The 21749-nt window shown below is 44.6% G+C and overlaps 1 protein-coding gene across 1 annotated transcript; it reads right to left on the reverse strand.

The window, feature by feature from the left end:
- Positions 1-33: 33 nt before the first annotated feature.
- Positions 34-21745, reverse strand: RETREG3 (reticulophagy regulator family member 3). The gene is made up of 9 exons (XM_032871685.1): positions 21448-21745; positions 9132-9238; positions 7182-7212; positions 6122-6248; positions 5390-5474; positions 4457-4594; positions 3319-3401; positions 2572-2704; positions 34-2143 (listed from the first exon to the last, which is right to left on the reverse strand). Exons 1-9 carry the CDS (start codon positions 21684-21686, stop codon positions 1686-1688), a joined length of 1401 nt encoding a protein of 466 aa, XP_032727576.1. The 5' UTR covers positions 21687-21745; the 3' UTR covers positions 34-1685.
- Positions 21746-21749: the final 4 nt, after the last annotated feature.

Consider the following 21749-nt stretch of genomic DNA (forward strand, 5'->3'; position numbering starts at 1 on the left):
TTTTTTCCCCCCCCCCCCCCCCCCCCCCCCCCCCGCCGCCCATCCCCACCCCAGTTCACAGTGGAGGACTAAGGAGATTCAGAGCCGGATCCCCCGGGTACAAGAAACACCTTCTGAAGATTTTGCTCTCCTTCCTCCCTCCCTCTTGCCAACTTCCAAGGCCTGAAGCTACCCACACTCCTGCAAACACACCCAAACCCACTCCTCTTCCACACTTCCCGTTTTTTCCCACATCAGAGCTCACCTGTGAGACATCTGGGTTCTGTCCAAAGTCTGAGAACCATAAAGCAGGGAGATGCCATTTACCCCTAAACTTCACACACACAAGTGACTATGAAACAGGCACCTAGCTCTTCTCCCTTAGTTTTCACTCCTGGCCTCTACCTTTTCCATCAACCAAGAGCAAACGTGTTAGCACACTCCCACCTGCAGCACACGAAAATGGGCTCTGTCCAACATCCCTTGCCCAGGTATGGGGGTGTTGGGGGAGTGGTCCCTGAGGATCAGCAAAGGGTTAATGCAGAGGGCAAGAGGACAGAACAGTTTGGCCTGAGCTCTGACTGGGGAGCCAAAGAGAGGCTGTAGGCTGGCACAGGTCTAGAATGATCATTTTTAGTTTTTGTCTCACATGATTTTTCTAGGGGCAGTAGAACAGATACCCCTCAGAGAAGTCTCTACTGACGACAGACATATTCTTGCTTACTGGGTTCTCCTTAAAGGAGGCCCCACCAAGTTGGAAAGCAGTTAAAAATGAAAGTATTAAAGGAACTGAACAGGGAGTAGGAAGAGCTGGTGCAGGAAGAGCTGGGCCCTGCGCGAATGCCGGCGGGCCACTGGTAAAGTGCTCCCTGACACGCCGTGCAACCACCGCTGCTCCAGCGGAGGAGCCGGGGAGGCAACAGGAACACGGACACGGATATGGTGTGGTATTGCTTTGCTCGTTGCTCAGGCTGATGGTCAAGTGGAGCCAGGGGTAGCAGCACCAGAAGTAACCAGGCAGCTTCAGAAAATTCCATGAGACCAGGAGACACAGAGGCACTCGCCTTCTCAGCCAGCTGACCCCACAGCCCAAGGTAATGTCGAAGAAGCCCGCCCCCACAACATGTTCACCGTTCTTAAATTTCACAAGCACTACTTTGGAGCACTGGAGGTTAGGCCTCAAGAAATGAGGATGGGCTGGGGCAGAAGGAGCAGGCCTGCTCTGCCCAGCCAAAAAACTTGCTTAGAAAAAGACAAATCAAATCATGGCTTCGCAAAAGAGGAGGATGGCAGCTGCTGCTGACTTGGAGCTCCAAGGAGGTGATGGAGGGAGGGAGGAAGGGAAGGGTGCTTCTGTCACGGAGGGCCCCCGAGCACCCATACCTAGAAGCGAACAGCAGCACCCCCCCAAAGGGGAACCAATACCCCTGATTACTTTGTTCCCCCAAAGTACCATTCTGATGGAGAGAAGCCTCCCTCAGGGGAGCACTCTCGCTGCAGCGACTGAGCTCAGAACCGGGCGTCCAGCGGGTGGCAGGGGCGTGAGCATCCATCCTCTCGGCAGGCCTGAGCTTCAGCCAGGCCGCCAAGCACTCATATGTAATTCAGCGGATGGGACCTGGGTTCTTCCCTTGCCCCTTCACCTTAAGTGGGATAGGGAGAAAATAAAACCTAAACCACAGTGACCCCTAAAAGGAGTCTCTGCTTCAGTGGCTCCTGGAACTGGCAGGGTCCAGCTGATTCAGCTCCGACTGGTCCAGAAGTTCAAAGTCATCCCCCTCAGCATCAGTATCCAGGTCTGAACTGGGGGCCCGGAGGAAGCCTCTTGTTGTTCTCCGGGGAGGCAGGCCAGAAGGGCCTGGCTGGGAGGCCCCTGACAGGGCCAGATGGATCATGCCCTGGGAGACCAGGCTGGCGAGGTTGCTGGTGAGGTGGGACCCTGCAGGCAGGGCACTGAGCAGGAGCTCCGGCAGCACAGCCTCCTCCTGGCTGGCAGGCGGGTTCTGGAGCTCCTCAGCCCCTGGTGGGGAACGGTACATCAAGCTAGGCATCCCAATGCTGGTATCGTCCTCGTCATCCAGGCCAGCGGGATCCACATTAATGGAAGGGAAGTCTGGAAGGTCTCTGGCAAAGGATTCTTCTGGATCACTGTGACCATCTAGGTCTGGGAGAACAGAGGGGTGTCTGAGACATGGCAACAGTCTGGCACTCCTGCGCCCTAGCCCCACAAAGTCAGCACCATGCAACCAGATTTTTTTACCTGGAATTTCTCAGGGTAAAGCAAAACCTGGAGCACTGGTTGGCGTTTCCCCTCCACTTATATACTGCTGTGATCTCTGCTGGCCAAAGAATTCCCTCCCCTTCCTCCCTTATGCTCTACAGGAGCCTAGAACGGAGACTACTGAGGATTTTAAGGAGAGCAGCAGCACAATCCCAGCTGCAGCCATACCCCCCAACCCCCATCAAAGCTCCTCTGCCACCTGTTCCACACCTCTGAAAATAGGGGAGGAGGGGGCAGTATCCTCTCTGCCCAGGGAAGCTGAGAAGCGACAGTCAGAGCCGTTACGAATTCACATCCATGGTCCCCCTCACCTTCAGAGCCTTCTGTTAGAGGTGTCTGGCCCCGTGAAAGATTGAACGTGCCATTGTCTGTACAAGAGACCTCAGCATCTGAGTGCTCAGAGTCTGTGATGGCCAATTCCCTGGCAACAGTAGAATCATCAAGCTTAGGAGAGAAAAGATCAACAAGCCTGAAGAGCGGATGCCATTAGGAACAGGTGCAGTTCCCCAGTTATAGCTCTACTAATTAGCTGGCCCTAAAGGCTAGCCTACGGCCAGCACTGCCATCAGATACGACTGGGGACTTCAGTCAGTATCGTGATCCTACTAGGCTGCTCCCCCAAGGAAAATACCCTTACTTATCGATCTCGAGCAGGAAGGAAAGCAGTCGGGGAAGCCAACCAGCCACTTACTCTAAAGCGAGTAGCTGATGCAGAGATTACTTTTCTTGGGGGCCGGGAAGATACACTGCCCAACAAAAGGTGAGCTGGGCTGTTTAAAAGACGATCACACTAGTCCCAGAAGTCCTGCCATGATGGCAGGGGTTAAAAGGAGACATGGAAGAGGGTGTGCTGGTCACCAGGCTCAAACTGAGATCTACACATACAGTCCCAGTATAACATGAGCTGCTTTCCTCACTGTTCGTGGGGCAAGGGGAGGGTGGGGCCCTGGAGCACCGTAAGTTTGAAAGCCTAGTTACAGCCTAAATGTGAGGCGTCATATGGTTAAAGGGAGCTAAAAGAAAACTAGCCGGTGGTGTACTTCCCACATCCAAGATACCTGAGGACAGAAGGCCGCGAGCTCCTCTTCACTGTCACTGTGGCTGTCCAAGGCACGCTCTGGGTGCAAAGCTCTGCGGCGCACTGTGTGCAAAGAGCAGAAGGCCTTGGCACCTTCCCTTGAAGGAAAAACCCCACCCACTGAACTTCAAAGGCATAAGATCAGAATATAAGAAAATGAACCCTCTAAATACAGCCCAAACCAAAATTACAATTCCTGAAAAAAAACAACCAAAACAACAATGCCTGGTGGGGTGGGGGGGGCGGCTGCTGACCCTCAGTGGCAAGATAAGCTGATAATAAGCACAGAAAGGCTCTCTCCCAGCGCCTCTCCTCCACCAGCCCCTCTCCGTTTTTGTTCTGGTCAGAGGATCAGGAACTCGCAGGATAGGCTGGGGACAAACAGGATGTCAAGCGGAAAGTAGATGCCACTGCAGAGAAGGCAAGGGAACCGCCCCACCCTGGTTCAATCAGGCTTCTGAGGACTGATAGTATTCGGCTGGCCATGCTGGGGAGCTGGGCCCACATGACCACAGGCAGCGTGCTAGGCCTTCATGAAACAGCCCATCTGACCAGCCCAGAGAAGGGAGGGGAATGTTCACACGACTGTCATTCCTGTGTTGGAGGGTATGGGCTAGTACCCTTCTGGCTTCTCAGGCAGTATCAAACTATCACCTTTGGAAAGAAGCTTTCAGTAGTGAAAAGAGGCATGGCTTAGTTAGGAGGTACTATTTACTGACTATAAAGTTCAGTTTCTTTTCTCAAGGTTGTCAGAGTTAAATAAGATACACATGAATAAAATAAAAATATACAATAAAATAAATAAAAATACGCAGAGCTACCACCACAGTGCTTGGGTATATGGAAAGTGCTTCACAGAAAGCAGCAAACTCTAGGGATAGAGATCTTCACTGTCTGACTTGTACTCAACTTGGGAGTGTCCAGAATTGCAAATGCAAAAACTCGTAAGCCTGCACAGATTTCCCTCGAATAAGATATCACTTTTACCTACCACCCTCCTACACACCACATCCCACCACTTCCACTTTTGAGGACCTACCCATTATGTCAGACCTATGGGCTTTTTCTTCTCTTCCCCAAACTGCCCAAGTGGAACGAAGCCTCCCCTTGACACTTACACTGTCTCTCTCTCTGCTTGGACATCATGTAGCCGCGGACACTAAAGTCCAGCCGCTGCAGAGCTGGCTTCAGCCGTACGTAGGCTCGATCCCACAGTCGGTGGTACACGGCTAGGGGCCATATCAGGACAGTGACAACTGAAAGGAGGAGTAGGAAATAGTCACAAGGGAGAAGCTGGATTGTCCCTCTTCCACTGTGTCCTCTGACCAGAGAGTCGGTGGGGCATAGTTCTGCTTCATTCTCCCGGTGACCTTTACTCGTCTCCCATGCCACATGAGGGAGGGGGGTTCTGGAGGGCAGAGACTTCTGTGGCCACCGATGTGGCTGTGCACAGCAGAGTGTGTTGCTGATATATCGAGGACAGAACCAGGTGTGGTCACTTGCATCTGGGTGTCGCTGAGCCATAAATAAGGCTAGACCGGCAACGACTCAGGAACGACTCAACAAATCACAGGAGCTGCTGGCCACAGCCGTTAACTGCTCAGTTTCCCGGCCCCACGCAAAGTTCATGCCAAGAGGAAGTAATGGAATTTAAAACCTTGCACTCCAGGTGAAAAAGAAGTGCTCTAGGATAAGCAGAATCTAGTAGAGTAACCACTAAAACTTATGTTCTGCTGTTATACAATATACTGACTCTAAAACTTTCCTCCTAAATAGGGACAGACAGTCCTTTATGATTGGTAATACAATATATGTTAATGGACCGTCATCAATTTCTAAAGCTCGCTTGGTAAGAAAAGGACTTGATGTTGGGGAGCCTGCTATAGGCAAGAAGAAAGATATTTTCATGACACCAAACAGGTTATAGAAATATAAAAAGGTTATTTCCTGGTGAACCGAGATATAAAAGTCCTCTTCCTAGACCCAGAGTTAGCTCTGGCTAGAAAAGCTAGGAGAAGGGGAAGCTTGGGGGAGGTACATGCCATACTTACGTATCAAGTAGGACAGCAGGAGCCCAGGGATGTAGCGGCCCAAGACGGCCAAAAATGTCAGTATCCCACAGCTCAGCAAGCAGAACTAGAGGAGTCAGGAAACAGTATTAAGTTTCTGTTACATGGCAGGAGACTGGGGTACAGACAAGGGATAAGGTGGAGACGTGGCTGAAATGATTCTTTATGACCTATGAGTGGGCAGGTCAGAATGAGAGCTGTGTCTAGCCACCGGTGCACCCCGTGGTGAATCTGTTTGAGATGAAAAGGAGCATGTCCATTCTATTCACATTCCTTCTCCCTTGCTAACTCAACAGGGCTGCACCCTTTCTACTGGAAAATTGGTTTGCATAGGCTTAGCCAAAAATTCTCTCTGAAAGCAAGTGTTGGTGGTGGGTTTAAAAAAAAAAAAAAAAAGTAAAAAAAAATTTAAAAACTCAACAACCTACCATATGTTTAATATGACACAGAATACACATAAGCAAGCTCTCTTTCCCATCGTAGGGCAGGAAGATGGCTCAATCTAACAGGCAAGCACCCAAAGGAGTCATCGATCAAGCTCTTCCCTTAGTTCTAGTGGCTGGTCAGAAGCCCCTTCCCATAACTTCCCTTTGTCTCCACAATCATCACTGTCTTTCCTTTCTTGAATGAGGCTATGTAGTCAAAGGACTGTTTCAGTTTAGCATGAACTGAACTAAGAAGCCAGAAATGAAAATGAAAAGGGAAGAGTCTTACCTTGCCTGGGTTTTGCTTTTTGAAAAGCACAAGATTCCTTATGAAAATGGTCCCACTAACCCAGACTTCAGCTACGTGGTGGCAGAGCTCGGGCACGCTGAGCAACCGAGGGTGCACAAAGCCCCAGCTATAGAAGAGAGAAGGGGGAGCTGTGAAAGGAGGGTGTTGAGGGGCTCCCCCCATCTTGCTGTGTAGGCAGCCAATGCTTCTAGGTTACAACTGGAGCTAGGGAGTGGCTGGTCGTAGGTGCTTTGGAGGTGAAGCGGGACTTTTTTCTTGTCTCACCAGGTTGAAACTTGAATTTAGGGACTAAGAGGGCACACTGGTTCTAACAACTCCACCCTATGAGCAAGCCGCCCAATCCACGTGTATAAACCTGCCACCAGCTCCAAGGCACTCTGTGCTGAGAAACATCTTCTCTGCCCTCGGACCATTGCAATTCACTGTGATTGCAACTCAGGGATAAAAGCAGAGCACAGTCTGACGCTGCTGCTGCTGAAGGGGAGGCAATGGTAGGTGTGTCCCTCAGAGAGAAAAGAAACTCAGCAAGAGCAAAATAAACCATAGCAGAGGAAATTCCTTGGATCCAACATATGGGATGAATGAACTGAGAAATAAAGCAGGAGCTGTAAGACACAAGAGGAATCTTTGGCTTGCTGACGCCAGGAACCAATGTGTTTTCTGACCGGGGACCTTTTAAAAAGCCAGAGGTCACAGAAAACACTAAATGACCTGGTATCAAAGCCAGGAGACAAGTGAAGTAAGCCTCTTCTGCGTTTTTACAGCAGGGCTAAAAAATGCCACTCACTCCCTGGCATACCAGGTCATGGCACTATTATGCTTCTTTTTCAGAAACGTTTCTTGTTAATAGCAGATGACGCTAGCCATCTCAACATACTGCTGCCTAAACTTTAGGACTCGTTAAGACGATTATTTGGAACAGACTAGGTTCTCAATCATACTCTGTATCCATAACATGGGGTTAACAACATGTAACCAGAATATTACAACAAGAGAATCAATCAGAGCAACAAAAAGGGATTTAATTAGTGTTCCATACCTCTCATTGTCTAATGCGTCGGGTCTTGGCACTACAATATTAAAACAAACACCAGCATTAGTTGGTAGGGAAAACTAAACATAAAAATGTTAGGCTGTTGGTCTGACAGCTCGAGTTTTAATAGGTTTGGGGGAAAAGAAAATAGTAATAGCCAATAAAAAGGAGACACAATGTTATACTGACAGAGTTAGGGAAGTGCAGACATGGGGAGGATGGCTGATGCCTGCTCATTTCTCCAAGGGTCGGGGGGGGCGGTAAGGGGATCCAAATGGAGCATCAGGGCCCCTTCTACTTACTACAATCAAGAGCCAAGGTGCACATGAAAAAATGACCCATCCCGCCCCTCAAGTGTGTCTTGGTTGCTCATACACATCAGCGTGCACCTGGTTACCGAGGCAAGTTACAACCACTCCAACCCCGGAAATCTGCCTTTTCTCTTTGAAAAAGTTCCATTAACTACAATGAATGACGTCAAGTCTTTTGACATTCACCAGCCATAAGACCTGTGAATGAACTACATGACTGCCTAAAGTCTCTGCAAAATAGGATGGGAATGTATTTAAAAACTGTATACTCTGGTGTAAATATCCTGCCAACACTTCAAAATTAATGTCAAAAACATACATCAATTTTCCTTGCTCTCAACCCCTACCCCCCTGCCTGACACTACTGGATCTGGTACCTGAACGCCATTCCCCCCACCCTCCTAGCGCTGAACTCTCACAGCTGGCTTTTATTCCTTACCTTCCTAACCCCCTATTTATCAGTCTTCATGTGTCTTCCTTCTTCCCAGCTAAGTCACCCATGGTTTATTTCCAGGAACACTTCTCTGACTGCTTCTCACACAGATACAAGCCATAGTTTCCTACCAGGTCTCCCTCCTTCCCCTTTTTATCCTTCCCTGGGATCCTATAAAATGCTATTGAATTAATCTGTAATATATAGCTCTAATAAAAAAATGTTCAATGACCACACACTACATTTGGGATAAAGTCTAAACTTCTAGATCTAACTTAAAAGGCTTGTAAAATCTAATCCCAAAACATTTTCAGTTTTATCTCTTCTAGCACTCCTTTTATAATGACCTCTTCGTCCTGGTAAAAGTGACTAATTCCCTGCTCTCAGGAGATACTTTGCAGCTTCTGGTTTCTCAGATTAATCAAACTACTAGCCCCTCTAGAAACACACTTTTCACTTCACCTGTTCAAAACTCTTGCTTCATCAAGGCCTGAGCCAGGGCCAAAATACATGACAAACACACCGATCACATGCTGCACAGTGACATCTCCGGTACCATTCTGTTGTCTATGTGTGTATCATCTTTGAGAAAAGGAACCGTATCTTAGAAAATACTTTATATAAGTCACAATGCTTAGCTTAGTGCTTTGCAAATAAACAATTCATAAGAAATCCCTGGGAGGCAAACTGACACTGCCTCAGTAAAGATGCCATATCCACGGGCGGCTGGGGTGGCTCAGTGGGTTAAAGCCTCTGCCTTCAGCTCAGGTCATAATCTCAGGGTCCTGGGATCGAGCCCCACATTGGGCTCTCTGCTCAGCAGGGAGCCTGCTTCCTCCTCTCTCTCTGCTTGCCTCTCTGCCTACTTGTGATCTCTGTCTGTCCAAAAAAGAAAAGATGCAGTATCCAAAGATAATTTTTTTTTTTTTTTAACTTGAGGACTACTTATTCCTCCGGCCAGTTATGAGGTCAAGAATATCTCAGGTGGTGGATACAGATTTCCTGAGCTTGGTAACAATGGGAAGGCTGGAACAAAGCTCTAAGGAACTACAGATGGGGCCCCAGCCCTTCAAGTGTCTCCTAAAGCAACAATTCAGACATGAAAGGATATCCCAGTTCTAAACACACCCTCATAAACCCCCAAAACTAAAGGTAAAAATTAAAGGCAAGACCATTTCCAGTTCAGATTCTTCTAAATGCTACCAAACTCACCTTTTATTTCAGGCCAGATTTTGTTCTTCCACTGATCTATACATACGATGATCATGGAGCTGAATGCAAGCAGAAACACAAGACGAAGGGATGTCAGTGCAAAGAACCTACAGAGAGGGAAAAACAGATTATTATCCAATTAAGCTAATTTCAGAAGGGACCATCTGTGTAATTCAGGCTCCAGTAAACAGACTTAAGTCCTAGTTATATACCTTAGGAAAATCAGTTAAACTTTCTGAATAACAGCTATTTCACCTATGATAACAATTTGCTTCTGTAAAGGCAGAGGGCTAAATCAAATGACCTCTTAAAGCCCCTTTCGACTTTCAAGTCTGCAATTCTATTAATTTCAGGGAGAAATTCATTCCTGATAACTCATTATGATGAAAGCAAACACCTTTCTACCAAATTAGACCTTAGTGGAGGGCAACAAACTGATAGAAATGTGTTAAAAAGCACAAAATTCAATCAGATATCCTTTTACAGATGAAGGAACTCAGATCCAAAAGTACAATGATTTGGTCAAGGTCAACAGAAAGCACTGAAGCTACATCTTAAAATCTTAAAAAGGCAACTCTTCAGAATTAACACAAGTATTTCTTAAACATTTCCAAAAAATTGAAGAGGGAATACCTCTTGATTGATTTTTATGAGGCCAGCATTACTCTGATACCAAAGCCAGACAAAGACACTACAAAAAAACTACAGCCCTACATTCCTTATGAACACAGAGGCAAAAATCCTTAATAAAACACTACCAAACTCGGGGCGCCTAGGTGGCTCAGTGGGTTAAGCCTCTGCCTTTGGCTCAGGTCATGATCCCAGGGTCCTGGGATTGAGCCCCACATCGGGCTCTCTGCTCAGCAGGGAGCCTGCTTCCCCACCTCTCTCTCTGCCTACTTGTGATCTCTCTCTCTCTCAAATAAATAAATAATATCTTAAAAAAACAAAAACACTACCAAACTGAATTCAGCAGCATATTCAAAGGATTAATTTCAGGAATACAAGGATAGTTTAATATATAAAAACCAGTAAATGTAATACATCACAATAACAGAATGAAGGAAAAGATTGTTGGTTTGTTTTTTTTAAAGATTTTATTTATTTATTTGAGAGAGAGAATAAGAGAGAGCATGAGAGAAGAGGTCAGAGAAAGAAGCAGACTCCCCGTGGAGCTGGGAGCCTGACGAGGAACTCGATCCCAGGACTCCCAGATCATGACTTGAGCCGAAGGCAGACCCTCAGGTGGCTCAACTGAGCCACCCAAGTGCCCGAAAAGTTAGTTTTTATTTGAAGGAATCAAGCACAAATAGATATTTACAAAAAATCAGGGAAATCTGAATACATACCGAAGATATTAGGGAGCCATTGCTTATTTTTTAGGTGTGATAATGTTATGAAAAATATGTTGGTAGAGTCCCTATTTTTAGAAGATACATACTATAATATTCATGAAAAAAATGATGAGATATCTGGGATTTATGTCAAAATAATACAGTCTGGCAAGGAAAAGAATATGAAAGAAGATGAAACAAGGGCACTTGAGTGGCTCAGTCAGTTTAGCATCTGACTTTGGCTCAGGTCATGATTTCAGGGTTCTGGGATCAAGCCCACATCAGGCTCCGGGCTCAGCAGGAGCCTGCGAGCCTGCTTCTCCCTCTGCCTCTGCCTCGCCCCCTGTTCCTGCTCTCTCTCACTGTCAAATAAATCAACAGAATCTTTAAAAAAAAAAAAAAAAAAGTAAAACCAGATTGACGATGAGTTGATAAATTCTAATATTTAAAATCTTCCACAAAAAGTGAAAAAAAATTTTTTTTAAAGTAGTTTTTTTTTTTTTCCTTAAAGATCTGATTTATTTGTCAGAGAGAAAGCTCTCAAGCAGGGGGAGCAGCAGGCAGAGGGAGAAGCAGGCTCCCTGCTGAGCAAGGACTACCCACCCCCCCAACATGGGACTGGACCCCAGGACCCTGGGATCATGATCTGAGCTGAAGGCAGAAGTTTAAACAACTGAGCCACCGAGGCATCCTTAAAAAAACTAGTTCTATGAGTCCTTCTACTACAGCAGCCTATGGCTCTAAAGCAGTGCCTCTCAGTATCTGTAGGCCAGGGCAGGGCTGCAAGTTGACTCTGCCTGTCTGCGAGGAAGTCAGTATTAAATTTAGAGTAAACATTGAGAAATTTTTATAGCAATCTGACCAAGTAATTTTGAATCTAAGAACACATTTGGGTTTGTATATTCTGTCCCTTTTTAAACCTTATTTTTCTAGTAACTCATTTATATTGTATTTTACAAAAGTACTAATTTGCAACACATCAGGGAAAACACCACCACTAGCCTTCCCCACAGACCGTTAGGCAGGGCAGTGAGGATGGCTTTTAAAGTCAGACTTGCTTGAATTTGATTCTCTGAACACCCACTCTTAGTTATGGGTCCTTGAATGAATTAGCTCTTCGGTTTCTTCATCTATTTGTAGCGGTAACAATAACAAAACTTGCAGGACTGTTTGTAGTCTTCGATACAACATACTTAATTGCCTATAAAAATATCATACTTCATATCTTGCTAGAAAGACAAGAAAATACAAGCCTAACACACGGTTCTATTCAACTTTACAAGGTACAAGTGTTATCAGCTATTATCACAGGAACTGATCAAACAAGGGTAAGGATGACCAAGGTTTGGTTACAAATGACCTGTCTCTTTTCAACTAAACACACGACCTAATGGCTTGGTGTAACACAGAACAATACCAGAGTATGAGCCTTATAAAGGAAAAAAAAAAAAAGCTTTGTCTATGTGTATATATCAATACATACACATATGCAGGGACTGGCAGAGGAACTTCAATTCAATTCTTCTAGATATTTTTGTACTTGTTTTCAATAAACATGAATCCATGTTATGTAATTTTAAAAACTAACACAAAGGATGAAGGATGAAGGAAACAAGAACTTAAAAATCTGGTCACCAAATGATAACCCTATTCCGATTTTTCCACCCCACCACTTAAAGGACACTGTAATTATACACGAGATTAAAGAATGAAAACAGCTTAACAAAAATAAGCCTCTCAAGCTGCCTCAGGTCATTAATCTTTTCTCCAAGGCCAGTTCATCATCCCAACAAATAAGCGAATTTAACAAGGCCAAGGATAAGGGCCCTAGAGCTTCCTGCTCCCTAGCACTGCTGCTTCTCTGTCCCAGCCGCAGGAGGATAAAGCAGGACCACTGCTCCCTCCAGAGTTCTTGAAAGGGCTCCCCGGGGAGGCAACCCAGACTGTCTGCAATTTCCACTTCCCAGATCATGATTACTAACACCCATCTAAACTGGGGTAGGGAAAGGATATTAAGCTCTCCTAAGAAAGGCTGATTTTCCAAAAATGATGGCAGGAAAAAATACTGCTTCTCCAAGACCTGAACTACTTTATATTTTGGTAGCCTGTTATAGTCCCCACCTATGCTTCAATTCAATCCAGCAAATACTTACTGAGTGCCCATTTTATGTGGAGGCCGGAGGTATGCAGCCCAGTTACAGAAACAGTGAGACATGGACCTTACTCTCAAGTGTATTTATGCGTCTATCTATGTTTGCAATATAACATGTCAGGGTAAGGATAACAAAGAGGAGGACATCAAGCTGGAATTTAAAAGATAAATGGTAAGAATGGGGTGCCTGACTGGTTCAGTCAATGGAGCATGTTACTCTTGATCTCGGGTTGTGGGTTTGAGCCCCACGCTGGGTATAGAGATAACTGGGGGTGAAAAAAAAAGATAAATGGTAAGAAAACAAGACAAAAGGGTGTGGGGAAGGAGGAGAGGACACTCAGATAGGGAGAAGAGCCAGCTGGCATGACATATTTAAAGGACGACAAGCAGTTTTGATAGAACTGAAACAGAACACAAGGAGGAGATGAGTATGGGGAGAGAGGCAGGAGTCAGATTATGAAGGGCCTTTTATCATAAGCATATTAGATTTTACCTTGCAGATAAAAGTGATAAAGAATTTTATAAAGGCTGTATTTTTTGGGTCATGAAGGCTAAAAGTGTGAACATCTTCTTGAACAAGATTAATCCTGGTCCATAAATTAATTTTAGGAACAGATTTACCTTTTTTCTTGAATAAGCCAATGTAGGAACCTCAGAAGTTTTTCTGTGTGGTGTAAAATAACATTTCTTGGGAAATCAGTTTCTTCCATATAGGTAAAAACTTTTTTTTTTTTTTTAAAGATTTTATTTATTTGGCAGACAGAGATCACAAGTAGGCAGAGAGGCAGGAAGAGAGAGACGGAGAAGCAGGCTCCCTGCTGAGCAGAGAGCTGATGCTGGCTCGATCCCAGGACCCTGGGATCATGACCTGAGCCGAAGGCAGACGCTTAACCCACTGAGCCACATATAGGTAAAAAGGAGCCCCCATATAGGTAAAAACTTCATTAATGTAAAGATCACCTCAATACACTGCAGTTGACCCCTCCAAGGTAATCAGACAATAGCATCAGTGTTCTCTTAGAGGTCTGACCAACAAACATAAAACATGGATAAGGGTGTGCTTCTTTTCTTCCAGGCCTCAATGTTAAAACCCTAAACAAAAAGGGAGTATCAATCTCAGATGAGTGTTTTTTTTAAAAAAAGCTCAGAAAGCGTAAGACATGGACCATGTGAAAAGAAGTCACATCGATGCTTATCATTTTACAGATGTAACCTGGAAGCCTACCTCTAAGAAAACTCTGCAACTATGTGCAAAGATAAGACATAATTGGGGGCGCCTGGGTGGCTCAGTCGGTTAAGTATCTGCCTTCGCGCATTCGCAGGTCATCATCCCAGAGTCCTGGGATGGAGGCCCACATTGGGCTCCCTGCTCAGTGGGGAGCCTGCTTCTCCCCCCCAACCCCCCCCACACTCATGCTCACTCTTGCACGTACGATCTCTCTCTCTCTCACAAACACATAAATAAATAAAATAAAATCTAAAAAAAAAATACAAGTCATAACTGAAGATAAAGTCTTTTTGAGATTGGTACAGGTAAAGGATGGATGAAAAATCAGGACTCTCCTGGACTTGTTCAAATCCTGCAATGTCTATTCATCTGGCCCAAGATCCACAGGCAGATTTAACAGCATATGAGTTTGATAAGACAATACGCAAAACATTTTTCAGCAACTAAAATCAGCATGAAAACGTCCCAACTTAACAAAAAAGTGCAAATGCAGTCCATTCTGAATCTTCCCCTGTGAGTGGTTCAATCTGGGGATTGCCCATAGCCCATTACTCATTTTACCCCCTGTGGGCTCACAATCTGTTCTTTCTTAATGATGTATTTTTTTTCTTATTCGTAAAGGCAACCATGTTTATTGGAGAAAGTTTAGAAAATGAAAGTGATAGGGCGCCTGGGTGGCTCAGTGGGTTAAGCCTCTGCCTTCGGCTCAGGTCACTGTCTCAGGGTCCTGGGATCGAGCCCCACCATCGGGCTCTCTGCTCAGCAGGGAACCTGCTTCCTCCTCTTCTCTGCCTGCCTCTCTGCCTACTTGTGATCTCTATCAAATAAATAAATAAAATCTTAAAAAAAAAAAGAAAATGTAAGTGATAATTACAGATGAAATTAAAAATTGAATTAGTACATCATCTATAAAAGTCTTACCCGTCCCCCCCAAAAAATTCTTGAACCTCAATCTAATCAAGTCTCTCGATCCAGTTATCAATGTACAGGAAATACAGAGCGTAGAGGTATCTGCACATGGATGCAATAAGTGAAATCCAGCCTGTGGAATACTTTATAGGACAAACTGGTTTCTTCAACCAACAAATGGTAGAGGAAAAAAGACTGAAAAGGAACCAACAGAGTAAAAGAGATGTAAAAAACAGAATGATCAGTCACAATATATGGACTTCATTTGGATCCTACCCAAACAATTTTTTTTTAAGATTTATTTATTTATTTATTTATTTGACAGAGATCGCAAGTAGGCAGAGAGGCAGGCAGAGAGAGAAGGGGGAAGCAGGCTCCCTGCTGAGCAGAGAGCCCCATGCGGGGCTCGATCCCAGGACCCTGAGATCATGACCTGAGCTGAAGGCAGAGGCTTTAACCCACTGAGCCACCCAGGTGCCCCAAACAATTTTTTTTTAATTTTTTTTTTTTTTTTATTTGACAGAGAGAGATCACAAGTAGGCAGAGAGGCAGGCAGAGAGAGAGAGAGAGGAGGAAGCAGGCTCCCCGCTGAGCAGAGAGCCCGATTCGGGACTCGATCCCAGGACCCTGAGATCATGACCTGAGCTGAAGGCAGAGGCATAACCCACTGAGCCACCCAGGCGCCCCCAAACAATTTTATTTTTCTATTTTATTTATTTTTTTGGAGGGCAGAGGGGCAGAGAGAGAGAGAGCGATTCCCAAGCAGGCTCCAAACCCCCCAGCACAGAGCCCAACGCAGGGCTTGAACCCATGACCGTGAGATCATAATCTGAACTGAAATCATGAGTTGGACGCCTGAGCCACCCAGGTGCCCCCCAAACAAACTATTTAAAAAAAACAAATAATATTTAAATTTTTTTTAAAAGTAAGCTCTACACCCAACGTGGGGCTTGAACTCACCAACCTGAGATCAAGAGTCATATATGCTGTGTCGACTAAGCCAGCCAACTGCCCCAAAACACAAGTAATATTTATGAAAAAACTGGAAATTTGAACACTAACCAGAATCATTAATTTTTTACCTGTGATAATGGCACTGGTATTTTTTTTTTTTTTGAAGTCTTTATTTTTCAGAGACTCACATTCTAAAATACTTACAGATTACATTATAAGGCACCTGGGATTTGCCTCAAAACAATAAAGGAAGAAGTAAAAAAAAAAAAAGAACTGAGGTACAGAAGACACAAAATTGGCCATGAACTGAAGAATTTTAAAGCTGGGTACATGGTGGTACATATTATTATTCTGTCTACTTATGTACTTATGTATATGTTTTAAACTTTCCATAGAAAATGTTTTTTTAGGGACGCCTGGGTGGCTCAGTTGGTTAAGCAGCTGCCTTCGGCTCAGGTCATGATCCCAGCGTCCTGGGATCGAGTCCCGCATCGGGCTCCTTGCTCGGCAGGGAGCCTGCTTCTCCCTCTGCCTCTGCCTGCCATTCTGTCTGCCTGTGCTTGCTCTCTCTCCCTCTCTCTCTCTGACAAATAAATAAAATCTTTAAAAAAAAAAATGTTTTTTTTAAATGGCCTTTTGAGGGCACCTGCGTGGCTCAGTCGTTAAGCGTCTGCCTTCAGTTCAGGTCATAATCCCAGGGTCCTGGGATCGAGCCCCACATCTGGCTCCCTGCTCGGCAAGAAGTCTGCTTCTCCCTATCCCACTTCCCCTGCTTGTTTTCCCTCTCTTGCTGTTTCTCTCTCTAATAAATAAATAAATAAATAATCTTTTTTAAAAAAATGGCCTTTTGAGGCGCCAGGGTGGCTCAGTTGGTTGAGCGTCCAACTCTTAGTTTCGACTCAGATCATGATCTCAGGATGGTGAGATCAAGCCCCATGTTGGGCTTCACACTCATCATGGAGTCTGCTTGAGATTCTCTCTCTTCCTCTCCCCTCTGTTCTCTCTCAAAAATCCTGAGATCATGACCTGAGCCGAAGGCAGAGGCTTAACCCAAGCCACCAAAGCGCCCCTCAAAGAAGTCATCTTAAAAAAATAATTTTTCTAAAGATTTTTATTTGACAGAGAAATGACACAGTAAGAGAGGAAACATAAACAAGGAGAGTAGGAGAGGGAGAAGCAGGTTTCCTACAGAGCAGGGAGCCTGATACGGGGCTCAACCCCAGGACCCTGGGATCACAACCCAAGCCGAAGGCAGAGGCTTTAACTCACTGAGCCACCCAGGCGCCCCTGAAAACATTTTTAAATAAATAAAAAATAAAGGAATAAGCAGAAATGAGTAACTCATTGCCATTTACTTTAAAATCTTTTACTACTACTGAGGGTGAAATATTATATATCCATCAATTCATTACTTTCTGCCTTTTTCCCCCTGTTCTTTTATAAATCTTCCATCCCCTTTATTAGGGGTTAAAATCCAATTATCAGTCTAAATAAAATATTCCTTGAAAAAACTGGTTTCCTGAAAAGTCAAGAGAAAGTCCAAAACTAAACAATTTTTTTGAGGTTAACTATACCATGGATCCTCATTATTAGTAAAGGTAAATTAGAGTTTGCTATAATCATAAAGTTTATGCTACAATCATAAAAAAAAATAAAGGGCATATGTCTATCTTCAATCAAAGAAGATACTATTTCTGGGTTCCTTTGTTATTACAGAGTAAGCTTGTCTCACTGGCACTTCAGAACAAAGCCTCCCATCCTATAGGGACAAAAAGCCCATTATTGTACAGCACTTGTGGCCGTCTGGTTAATGAGCCAGTCACTGGTAAATGAGAATGAAAAAAATTAACCCAACCCACATAATGTAGTGATCATTGTTGCTTACACAAAACCAGAAATGAAACCAGCTAGCTGCTAAACACCTACTTTATATTAATAACTGTCCATTACCATAAAGCACCCAACCTTGCAATTAGGATAGATAAAAGCTGATGGCGAAAGCGAGACAAAAAAAAGTAAGCCAAGGCATTCTTGGGAGTCTCCCTGGCTACTAAAACCAACAAGAACCTTCCAGAGACTAGCATTAGAAACATGTGCTCAAAAGACTGCAACTGCAATTTGATTGTAAATTTTTCTCATAGAACAAATGTCTTTACTTAAATGGACCCTGCCTTCCATCTCTTATTCCTCACTATTGTTTTTCACTCATATTCTAACCGTTTAAATCAGAATTGTTGTACTCTTAATCACTTCTTGCTCATTTTTAAAAAAAAAAATTTATTTCTTTGACAGAGATCACAAGTAGGCAGAGAGGTGGGGAGAGAGAGAGAGAGATGGGGAAGCAGGCTCCCCGCTGAGCAGAGTCCGACATGGGGCTTGATCCCAGGACCTGGAGATCACGACCCAAGCTGAAGACAGAAGCTTAACCCACTGAGCCACTCAGGCGCCCCTCTCGGTCATTTTTTTATTTGGGGGGCTTTGTCGGGGAGGGAACACCTGTATTTTTTTAATCACTGAAACCACAGATTCCATAATATCCCCTAGGGTATAGGATGGTTAATTCAGACAAGTGACAGTTAAAGCAGATCTCAACAGGGAATCAGCTTGTGATTGCTCTAAAGCAGTATCCCTAATAGAGACTGTCTAGAATCCTAGAATGTTAAGAAGTGTAAAGGAGCTCCAGAGTCATCTAGCCCTCCTTGAATCATGCGCTACTCTTAAGAAGAAGGGCTTAGAATGCATACACATCTCCAGGGCTCCTTGGTGCTCCCCTGATCTGCTAGGTCAGAGTTAAACCAGCAGGTTACTCTAACCTGTTCTTTTCTGATCCTGTGAGGATACATTCTTGCGGACTCAGATATTCTTCCCCCAAATCACTCATTTACAGGTGGCGTTGAGGCTAATGAAAACACAAGCTACTGGAAAGGAAGGGCTAACATTTCTGTTAATATCCTAGAAATAATAACATATCAGTGACCAGAAGCAATACAGATTAGAAGATTTCTGACCTAATAGCTATAATTGCTCTGGAACCTGAAGGGGGAAAAAAAAACAAAACAAAACAAAACAAAACAGAACAAACCATGAATGAAAGCCCTGAAATACTATATAGCAAAGCTATACATCTCTTTCTTTTGTGGTGGTGTTGTTGCTGTTTTTAATTAAGATGTAAGAGGGCACATTCACAGGCACAGAAAAACCCTGAGTGAGAATAGATATCAATGAAAGTTAAGAGCTACCTACCTGAACTCTGATTTTTTTATACTCCTATCCAATCTTCTAATACCTCAAAATGTATAAAACATCTCAGTTAATGATGTATCACTATTCAGAACAAAAAAAGGAAAAAACGCCAATGATCCTCTTACATTTTCTAAACATTTATAAAGTCTGAGAACTAAACAGTTACTAACTGAAATGTCAATACACATATAAAATATGATGTTACTAGAATGTTAAGTCTAGTCTTCAATTTGAACTTCAAACTGCCTCCCAAGGAGGCTCATTTCCTAAAACAACAATCCTGTGAACTGCCCTACCAAACTACTTTAGCTGTCATTCTGTAACCTTCATGGGTATGAGTCCTCTCTCCATAAAGTGCCAGAGTCTTGAGTCACACCTTCTTTCTGCTGTGGCTCTTCACCTACATTGTGGAGAAGGATGGGAATTTAACAAGTAACCATGTTCTGGGTACACAGTAGGCAAGCTATCAGGAAATGGCAGAGATAAAGACCAATCACAAGGCTTTAAGAGACCAAGATGTAAGAAAACAGGAGCTGAGTGAGATTCTAAACTTAGCCTGTTAGTAAACTTGAGCATACACTACTGAGGGGCAAAATTAAAGCTAACTCCAACAGTAGGAGCAGCCATGTTCAGATCTCAATTCCACAACCTACTTCTAAAGTTTCTCATGCAAGAGGCATATGGAAAGCCCTGAGAAATAACAACAGACATGCTACTGATTCATTTGTATTAACACACCCTTGGTTTCATTATTCATTTAAATCCTGATGGGAGTTTTTATGTATCAGACAATCACACTTGGATCCAAACCTTTTAATGAGGACCAATTTTTTCCCTAGGAGTACAATCTCAGTGTAGGTAAAAAATGAAGTTTTGACTGGATGGTTTGGGTAAAGTTTAGGGCTGTGATGGGGGAGGTGGGGAAAGGAAGAGAAGATCATTTTGGAAAATGCTCTTGACTGATGTGCTATAGTTAAAGGTTTCTGACAGAGTAGAAGAGGAAAGAAAGTAAGTACCCGGGGATCAAAGAAGCACTACCAAAAATAAATGAAGAATGCTGTAGGAAAACTTTATCACCAAGTTTGCTGAACTCTCTGGAAGCAACTAGTGTCAGAGACTGCTGCAACACCTTTAATCTGAGTCTCCTTCAAACTGTGAGGAGTAATAGCTGAACATTGCATCTTTCTGTCAATGAATTTGAAATTGTGCTCCAGTTCACTAAAAATCTTTCAGACAAAAAAAATAATAAATGTGCTGGTTTTAAAACCAAGAATTTTAGGAGAAAAAGTATTTTCAGCAAAAACATATTGTCTGGGATGCCTGGGTGTCTCAGTCGTTAAGCGTCTGTGTTCTGCTCAGGTCTTGATCTCAGGGTCCTGGGATGGAGCCCCACATTGGGTTCCCTGCTCACTGGGAAGTCTGCTTTCCCTCTCCCACTCCCCCAGCGTGTGTTCCTGCTCTTGCTGTCTCTCTCTCTGTGTCAAATAAATAAATAAAATCTTAAAAACAAAACATATTTTTCTTGGAAATGTTCCATTTCAGACTTATCCAGAATAGGTTTTTCATTCAGCTGTAGACCCCCTCCCCAATACCACATCACTTGGAATTTGGTGGATAATCCTTTCTTAGCTTTGAATAATTCCGAAGTATGCTCAGCAGATCGTATGAAGACCTATGTCCACCTTAGGTCATGATAACCAAGAAGCAGCAGTTCCATTTCACACAGCATGACACACAGACTCTTAGAGCATATATACAGTCTCACTTCTCCAGCTGAGGAAAACTCACACACGCTTTTAGGCATCCTCAATTTCCCTGCCTATAAACCATGCCTAAGGATGGATCTCTAATTCTTTGGGAGGAATTGCAATCTTAAGTGGCTTTGAAACGGGCAAAACCGCACTATCACTATTTCATAACTGTTCTTCAAAGCTTGTAATTTTCTTTCAACTTGCAGCTTTGGAGGCTCTCACTGACGCTGACTTCACAAACTTCCTTGAGCAGCAGAAAGAAGACCTAACGTGCTAATTCCAGTTCAGGTCTCTTATCACACCTACGGATACCTTTGCAACATCTCAAGTCTCACGCATCTACCCCAGTAACAACTACTAAAATCAGAGCTCGGGGGGTGGTCTTCCAACCACATTTGAGCAAACAAGAGACGGGAAGTGATAGCCTTAAGTGACACAGCGTTCCCTAGCCAAAATGAGGCGCCCTCGCTCACTGCGAGCGGCTCAAGATGTTACCAGAAGCTCCTGCCATATGTACGGGGTGAGGCTGCGGGACAAGTAAAGCAGGGACGATGACTGGAAGGCCCTGGGTACAACTGCGGTGCGAAGCCTGCAGGCGGGATGGAGTGGAAGGAGATGAGGCAAAATTAGACAGTTACTGTAAGGAGCCAATGCAGCGAAGAAAACAGGGAGGCGAGAGGTAGAGCCCTAGAAAAACCTGACGAATTCGCGCCTGGGAGGGTTTCCGAGGGCCCAGTTCTCTCACCAGAAAGCCGCGTTCAGCCCCAGGCACCACAGGGCGCTCCTGGCTGGCCGCTCCCACACCAGGGCTGCCTGCACCCGGCTCAGCAGAGGCTCGTAAGGCCCCAGCACCTCCACCAGGGCCCGCTGCGCCGCCTCAACCTGCTGGTCTCGCTCCCAGGAGCCTGACAGAGCGCGGCGGCCCCTGAAAGTCGGCCCCGAGGCTGGGCCTGGGGCCGCGGCCACCCCCTCTGCCTCCGCCATCTCCCCCCGACAGCCACAACATCCGGGGCCGCGGCCCGCGGTCACAATAAACACCAACTGCGC

Source organism: Lontra canadensis, unplaced genomic scaffold (genome assembly GCF_010015895.1).
Source record: "Lontra canadensis isolate GAN:19392208 unplaced genomic scaffold, GSC_riverotter_1.0 scaffold43, whole genome shotgun sequence".
NCBI classification, from domain to species: domain Eukaryota; kingdom Metazoa; phylum Chordata; class Mammalia; order Carnivora; family Mustelidae; genus Lontra; species Lontra canadensis.

Excerpts from the sequence above, each read along its gene's own strand:
- RETREG3 (XM_032871685.1), bottom strand. The coding sequence starts at position 21,686 with ATGGCGGAGGCAGAGGGGGTGGCCGCGGCCCCAGGCCCAGCCTCGGGG. Across the intron at positions 6,249-7,181 it reads GACGCATTAGACAATGAGAG|CTGGGGCTTTGTGCACCCTC; the intron begins GTATGGAACACT and ends TCTCTTCTATAG. Across the intron at positions 2,144-2,571 it reads TCTAACAGAAGGCTCTGAAG|ACCTAGATGGTCACAGTGAT; the intron begins GTGAGGGGGACC and ends CTGTTCTCCCAG.